The sequence below is a fragment of the Clupea harengus genome, chromosome 19 (genome assembly GCF_900700415.2).
Source record: "Clupea harengus chromosome 19, Ch_v2.0.2, whole genome shotgun sequence".
NCBI classification, from domain to species: domain Eukaryota; kingdom Metazoa; phylum Chordata; class Actinopteri; order Clupeiformes; family Clupeidae; genus Clupea; species Clupea harengus.
This window is the reverse complement of record NC_045170.1, coordinates 13,067,999-13,076,434: the sequence shown is the minus strand read 5'-3', so window position 1 is coordinate 13,076,434 and position 8,436 is coordinate 13,067,999. Positions and strand designations below refer to the sequence as shown.

The 8,436-nt window shown below is 42.2% G+C and overlaps 1 protein-coding gene across 1 annotated transcript; it reads right to left on the bottom strand.

The window, feature by feature from the left end:
• Nucleotides 1–8,436, bottom strand: gnb3b (guanine nucleotide binding protein (G protein), beta polypeptide 3b). The gene is made up of 9 exons (XM_012818232.3): nucleotides 8,164–8,436; nucleotides 6,169–6,264; nucleotides 5,779–5,924; nucleotides 4,617–4,680; nucleotides 4,305–4,461; nucleotides 3,784–3,850; nucleotides 3,403–3,604; nucleotides 1,712–1,928; nucleotides 1–1,245 (listed from the first exon to the last, which is right to left on the bottom strand). The coding sequence occupies exons 2-9, from the start codon at nucleotides 6,223–6,225 to the stop codon at nucleotides 1,139–1,141; spliced, it is 1,017 nt and encodes a 338-aa protein (XP_012673686.1). The 5' UTR covers nucleotides 6,226–6,264; nucleotides 8,164–8,436; the 3' UTR covers nucleotides 1–1,138.

The window sequence follows — 8,436 nt, the reverse complement described above, 5'->3', positions numbered from 1 at the left end:
TGGAGTGCAGAATTCTACATTTATTAGAAAGTTTTTTCCAAACACCATTTTACAGACAGACTGCAGATGTAAAAGCACAACAAAAATATTTGGAGGAAATCATTTATTGATAACTGATTGTAGGAAACATTTATTGAGTCATTGTTCAACATATGGGGAAAGATATATGAAACAAATCGATAGTGACTTTTGTTGATCTGTGTCCCGTTTACATGAACATGTTCCCTATATTGGATAAACGTATTATGATATTCATGTTAGACTTGATGAAGGGCAACAGCAGCCATTTTGGGGTCAAGTCAAGCTGGCTGTTAGAGTGCTTGAAGATGCATCAGTATAAGAATCAGTATCATTGCAGATCCAAAATGTCAGCTGTAGTGCCGCAGTTTCAAACATACACCGCAGATGTGTGGCATAACAGCAATGCACACAAGCTCTGCACCTACTGAATTCTCTAAAATGTACAAACAAGGTTTTGTGTCATCTCTCATCTAGTCTGTACTGCTTTAAATCAAGAGAAAAAACAAAAACCTCAGGTCCTATTTCTTTTTAAACATTTCCCCCATATAATTGACTTCCACGTGACTTCTCTTGTTTTACTTTCAAAAATCTATTATGTATTTGTTATATTAATTTAAATACAATAAAACATTATTTTACATATATATTCATTATTTTCAAATATGTCTGACCATAAAATGCTATGTTTTTTGATTGTTTTCATTTCATGATATACTGAAACACTCAGCAGTAACTTCCATGGTGCATCATGATGTGGTAGGAATACCATTTTATACATTCAGTGGAGTCTTTGCCCTTGCTTTCAAAGTGTGGTCAAAGAAGGAAGAGAGAGGAGGGAAAGAACTGGTGAGCGAGTCAAAAAAGAGAAGACTAGTCTGGCATGAAAAAAAACCCACTTCCATTCTCTCTCCCTGATAACAAAACGTGTGATGCCTCCTCCACTTCTCCTCCCATCCCCACACTCAAACCCTCCTACCTAACCAGCATTACCCAGCAGTCAAACTCATTCATCACGCTCGCCGTGCTTCTACGCTAGCTATGTTCCCCTTCGTCTTCCTCATCACTCCCTCTTTCTTCCTCCTTCTCAAGCTCCGCTGCGGAGGCTGGGCGGGCCAGCTCAGTTCCAGATCTTCAGGAAGCTGTCCCAGGATCCAGTGCTGACACACATGCCGTCGCTAGGGATACCAGTGCAGCTCACTCTGTTGTCATGTCCGGACAGCACACCTGAGAGGGGAGGATGAGGGGAGAGAGTTTAGAGTGAGTGGCTCAGTGACTGTGGACGCTGACATTCTCCTATGCACTCATTGCACAGTATGTCGGTATCCTATGAAAAAGAGGAGATGAAATATTCCTGCATTGTGAGCTCCAGCTTTGTTGAGGTGTCTTTGTCCTTCAGCTCTCAAAAATGTCTCCGTCTACTATTATGTGGACCTCTCCTAAACTCACTCTGTTCTTGAAACCTGCAACCCACTGAGTCTTAGCTCATTCTCATGTCGGGCAATGGGACTCGAGCCATAATGTTATGGTACATTCTGTCTCCCTTTCCATCTTTGCCTTAAATATATTGCTAAACCCTTCCACCCCGGATTGTCACTGCTGTTACCTCTCTCACACACTATTGTCCCTTCAAATATTTAATTTGTCCATCGTAGCTATAGAAGTGTCTTATTTAGTTTTATTTTCCACTCACCAATTTTCTCGCCCTTGAGAGAATCCCATATGTTGCAGTTGAAGTCATCATAGCCGGCAAAGAGGAGGCGTCCAGACAGTGACAGAGAAAGTGATGTCACACCAGCGGTGGGCTGGGCGTTCTGGTAACACATGACTTCCTGGTCTGCACGCATGTCAAACATCCTCAGGGTGCAATCGTCCGAGCCAGTGATAAAAGCTTGTCCATTTGGCATGTACTACAGTGATAAGAGAGCAGGTATGAATGGTCAGAGGTCAGAGTGCTGTTACACTGGACACAATAAATGTTTGTGCCAAATAGCAAAATAATAGCAAAATCAGTGAAAGAATGGCTGCCGTGTTAGGTCAGATGCGTTAAGGTAAAAAGAGATTTCCTTTCCTGTATCTCAACTGGTAGAACAATGTAAACGTAACTAGGGAACATGCAAACTAATAAACATCAAGCTCAAGCTGCTTTAGACACATGTAATGTGAAATTCAATAACACTGCAACTTCATAGCTTACCGTAAATCCTCAAATAGTGGCCGGGGCTTTTATTTACTTAGGCTGCACAGCGCACTGGCCTGTATTTGGGGCAGGCTTGTATTAGGGGCAGGCCTTTATTTCTTACGGCTCTTCAGAATGTTCAAAAAAGTTCCGTTGATTTGAATGGGGCACCCAACGTTAGCAGGTCTGTCATTTCTTGATATTCACCGCTGCAAAAAGTTAATGACCGCTGTCTTTGGCAATTCTAATTCACATCTTTCATATCATTCCGCAAGAAGTCCGGTCATTTAACGTAGCGGAAAGTCATTGTAAAACTTGTACAAGTAACAAGTAATGGCTTGCTACGCAACACCTGGAACGTTAAAGTTCTATTAGCCTGAAGAACATCTTTTTCTTAGCGGAAATCAGAAACGGCAACAAAATCATTTAAAAGAGGTATTTTGGAGGAATGTCTTCTATCGTTTAGGCAAGTAACTGTATAATAACAAATTCGCCTTGTAGGCTGAAACATTTTATTTTTTTATTGCAAACAGCCATGAAATTAGCCAACATGAGGAGAACATGTATTTATGAAATGCATTCAATTAAATTGTGATGTCTGCTTTGTGTTGATGGACTGATTCTGGTAGGCTACAGTAAAATATTGGAACGTGCCGGCATAGTCGCCCCATAATGCCGTGCGGCGGGCGCATACTTTCCTCTATGTGATGCACTAGCCTCAACGATGTTCCTTAACAATGTTCCTTACTGTTCTCATTGCATGTCGTTGTACTGTGTTGGGACTGAGTTTATACAGGTGTGTGACGGTAGCACAGTCTCTTCGTGATAACTTGTACCAGGGCATAAAGCCCGTGCCATTTTGACATTGTGTTGAGCTTAGTGGATAGTTAATAGCCATAACAAATATTCCACGCTTCCGCGATTTGTTTCAATATGCTACCGATACCTTTTTTTACCCACGGCTTGTATTTGGGGCCCGGCCTTTATTTGTCCGTATCGACCACGCCCCCGCCCACTATCTGAAGCCCGGCCTCTAATTGAATCCCGGTCTTTATTTGAGGATTTACGGTAATTCTCAAGCTCCATTTAGAAAAATGCAACAATGTGAAACTCAATAACAATGTAAATCTAGAGCTTAATTGTCAACCAGTCCACAGCTTGCCGATGACCAAACACCCGTGGTCCGTGTTGTGAATGTTCCTTACCGAAATGGCGTTGATGTCACCAGTGTGGCCGATGAAGCTCTGCTTGCACTGGCCATCCCTGATGTCCCAGAGCTTGGCCTGGGAGTCACATGCCCCAGAGATGAATGTGTTCTGGTCTTCAGCCAGTGCCACGCACATGCAGTCCCCCACATGGTTCAGGAATGATTGCTTCTGTTTGCCAGTCTCCAGGTCCCAAAGACCACTGGAGAAGAGAGAGCAATTTAGAGATTGATAGAAGGCTTTTTCTACTGGATGAAGGATGAGAAGATTGTTCCAAGTGTGAATATGACATTCATAAATGAAACGGTAAAATATGTTCACAAATGAGAGTACAAAAAAATCAAGGTCTAACTAATGTAGATTTTACGTAGTGTGCCATACCAGGTCTGGTCACCAGAAGCAGTAAGAATTGAAGTCTCACTCAGGAAACGGGAACAGGCCACATAACCTAAGATGGTTGATAGGCAAAAGGGAAAATCAGACACATTGGAGAGGTGAGCATTACTATGGCAACAGGAATGGGGACAGTGTGAGAGAGAAGGGCACATTAAGAAATGTTACTTCACACTGCAGATTTCAAAATGACTGAGCTATCCACAAACAACGTTATGCCCATCAGTGTGATCATATTTTGCACTACCTGTGGCTAACTGTAGTCTGTCTTTGTACAGATAAAACAATTCTGTTGAGGCTAATTTGGATTAACTGTCCTGAAATGACATTCAATTCACCATTACTGAAGAGAAGTAGGGAACTTTTGTAGACATACGTTTATTTAGCCATCAAAAAGTATTTATTGAATGATCTGTATCTATATAAGCTGTAAGACTACTGTCAAATCCTTGGTATCAATCTGTTTGGGTTATCAACAAGAGCAAAAAGCTAGTTACTATGTCCCTTACCATCATGGCCATCCAACTCTCTCATGGTCTTTGGCTTTTCTCCTGAAATGTTGACGATAGTGCACATGTTGTCAAGACCACCACTGGCCACCAGCCCCGCAGAGGGGGAGAATGAGACAGTCATCACCCATGCAGATTTGAGGGGCACGCAATTAGCCTGGGGATGGAAAGGAGAATTTTCTAAATATATTTCCACAAATCTTACTAACCCATATGGATCACCAACTGTTCACAAGTTTGAACACGTCATTAACAGTCCATGTAAAAACTTTCAACGTATTCCATTATAGTAGTGCTATACGGTCCTCTCACCAGTATCCCAGCATGTGTATCCCAGACAAGCAGCTTGCCATCCTGGGAACCACTGACCATTAACCTACAATAGACAGGTTAAGAAATCAGCGTTATCCCATGAATATATTGAATAATATGAGCATGTTTTATAAATATGTAAAATGCCACTTGCTGTATTGCAGGATATTGTAGTAGGATATTGCAGCCATTGTACATTGTATTGTTGATATTGTAAATGATATGCATGGATGTGTTTATGTTTAATTTACTTAAATTCAAAAGAATGAAAAAAGAATGGTAAATAATACAATCAATGACCTTGAGAGAACTACACATACAAGATGTTGTCCATATGTACATTTTCATCTAATTTAGTCATAAAATCACTTCCTGTGAGTTATTAAAGTGACAGTACCTAAATGTGCCACTTGGTGGCGCTTATGTTCCTCTAGCACTGTGCTGAAACAGCCAGTATCTATCAATACATTTGAAACCTTATTGGTGCCTTTGACCTTTTTTAGCATGTTTGCATTGAATTGAGCTTTATAGTTCACGCATACATATCAAAATGCCTGACTAAATGACCGAACATTCCTCCTTTTCTCCTCCAAATCACGGGCTAGTGAAGCTATTCTGGTCCTCTGAGCCTGTTAGTTGATCCAACTAAGCATTAAGGGGGATTCGTGATGTTCACAAGATAGTGTAAATACCCGTAAGACAATTCCAACCAGGCCGTAGCAGATTAGGCCCTCTGACTTAAGCGTAGAAGACACTTAACCTTTGTGTCCTATGTAAATGCTTAGCACACTACAAGAAGACACCTTTCTGACTTTTCACCCTACCTTTGCTAGGCTTATAATAATGTATGGCCTACATGACAACATGTGATGAATCAAAAACTGAAAGCAAATACAGTGTGCATTTATGTAAAGTAGTGCTTGGGCATCTGAACATACTTTAATTTCCAGTCTGACAGAACTTGAGTAAAAGCCCTGACACCCTGATTCCAAACATTTTGTGAGTTGGGTTAAATTGTGAATTATTAAATGGTGAAGGCATTACTTCCTCCTCAGGAACGTGAGCATTGCTACAGCAGATAAATGGAAAACCATTTCACCATGTGACGTTTATGCTGAGCTGTTTTACCCCTACTGTCCTGCTCCTTCACTGGTTGACTCACTTGTTGTCAAGGGCCCAGTAGAGAGCGTAGATTTTGGCTGTGTGGCCCTTCAGAGTCCTTCTGGCTTTGGGTTGGATACGGGGAGCAGGGGCCACCCCAGAGGAAGCCGCCTCCATGGTTGTGTCGTTCACTGCCTTGCGGGCAGTCTGCAGGTGGAAGATGAATCAAAATGTTATACATCTGTGATTTACACTAGAAGGTTTAAAGAGTCACAAAGTGAAGCAATACTGCAAACACATCCCATTAACTCCAGACAGGAAGATTCTTGACTCCGCTTGTTTTATGAGTAATGTATAGATGCATAATATATATTATAAAGATATGGATTTTCTCAGAATGTGGAACCCGTACTAGGTGTGGTTGAGTGCTTCGAAGATGACTGCTGCTTACCTCAATCTGAGTTTTAAGGGTCTCAGCCTCCTTTTTCAAAACGTCCAACTCACCCATGGCGACGGTTTGCAGGGGATGTTACAGGCCAGAGGGAAACTAGACAGCGCAAAAAACAAGAACAGAGGAGGACATCAGAGATGAGTCTCCATGCATCTTGCCATTAATGGTGACAAAGGTGGCTACACGCATTACGTCCTTCGCTCCTGTGGTGAGAAGATCCACCGAGTGGATTTAGCCTAATCTGAGCCACATCCTGCTCGTCCAGTGAAAAGGAAGTAAGCGATTGTCCGGTAAACCTGGTGGTAACTCCATAATCTGAAACTAGGCCTCCGTGCCGACCAATGATGTCATATCCTGGACGGTGAGAACATCTTGACCCCTTTTGCATACTGTGGTGTCATTTCACAGCCTTGGACATCCGTCAAGCTACATTGTGGGTCCAGGAGCAGGTTAACTACTGCCTTGACTGGCAACAAGTCTGGATTTAACAAAATCTGGATTTAGCAAAATGATCAGCTGCAGGTGGCATCTGAGAATGGTAGACATATATGATGGTGTCCCACAGAAACAAGTATAGTCAACCAACATAACCTTCAGGACATGTATATATCAAGTTTTGTATCTCTACCAATAAGTTTTCATTAGAATTCACACTTTGTATCCCCACAATATTATTGGTGTTCCGCTCTGTAATTAAGGAGCAATTGTTTTCAAACAAATGACCTCTATGGGTGAGGATCAGAAGGCTTTGTGGAGCTTTACTTCAGCATGCACACCAAATCTCACCTGGCCTCCGAGCCACTTGTGACCACCTAAGAGTCAGGTAATCAGGTATAGCATCACACTAGTGCATCAGAGATCCACTATGAGTCAAAGTTAAAGAGACAGGCCTGAGGAAAAGGCAATGGAGAAGAAGAAAAGTGACAGGAAATAGTCCAGAGGACAGGGGGGGGAAGAGTGGAAGTTGGAGAGTTGGAGAGTTAAGCCCCCGGCAGGAGCTTGTAGGGTGGCTTTTCAAGTCAAATCTCCTGTCATCCGATTACTATCCCATTGGATCAGACAGGGAGCGAGGGGCAGATAGAGAGAGGAAGAGGGAGAGAGAAATGTATTGATGGACAAAAATAAATGGCATGATAAGGCATAGTGGCAAAGAGAAGGCATGACAAAAAAAACTATATATGGTTAGGATAAATGGGTTTGACAAATGGCCATAGTTTGAAAAATATACAAACCTCTTCCTCATGGTCAGTGTCTTGTCAATAGCCCTATTTGGATTTTTTGGTGCAGGTTGATCAAGTAAGATGTTTGACGCACCAATTGTGCATGTGGCTAAAATACAATGACAAACTTTGGCCTGGCTGACAAATTAAAGTTAACTGATGTACATTGAATTGCAGTGCCCAGACGAATCCCCCAAAACCTGCAGAACAAGGGGTTTGGTGTCTGTTGTTGGTTGTTAAAGCATTGCTTTAACTGCTTTAACTTGCTTTAACTATTTGCTGTTGTTGGTTGTTTAGCATTACTAGTGAGTTGTAGTCTAAATGCTTTAGTAATGTTATCTCCAGAACGGTCAAGAACTAAAGAACACATGCACATCCCCAACCACCTTCTTAGCTGACATATAAGGTCTTTGGAAAAAGTAGAACCATCTTCTCCTGCAAGCCTACTAAAAGCCAAAGCAAAAGCTCTCAACGATGTGGCATCCTTGCTTGCCTTTTTAAATCTTGCAATCTGTGCAAAGTAGATTGCACAGATACTTCCATGACTTCTATACATTGTGGTGACATCCCTGTTCTTGCAACTGCAAGTATTCTCAGCTTGGTTGATGTCACCTGCTATGTTTTGCAGTAAGTGCTCTAACAGGGTACATCTTCGTTGAAGCATTTCTGATGAAGACGAGTTAAACAGTCTCAAAGGCCTGCAGTCCAAATGAACGGTAAGGATCCTCTACAGCATGCAACATGAGATCTTGAAGGATAAGAAGAAAATACTCACGTTGCTTTTCGCTGTGCAGCTCCTTTTTTCCTTTATTCCAATCCCTTTTTTCTTCTCGCTGTGTGAGTGCGTGTGTCCCCTTTTTTCTCTCGGCTGCTTGTGCACTCCTCAATCCACAGGACAGTCCTGCTACCCCTCTCTCTCTCTCACTCTCTTCCTCTCACGCTTTCTTCCCACCGACTGGCAGGAACTTACCTGTGAAAAACTCTCTCTTTCTCTCCCCCTTCCTCCCAGGGAACAGATGAGGATTGGAGGGGATGAAGGAGATCAGGG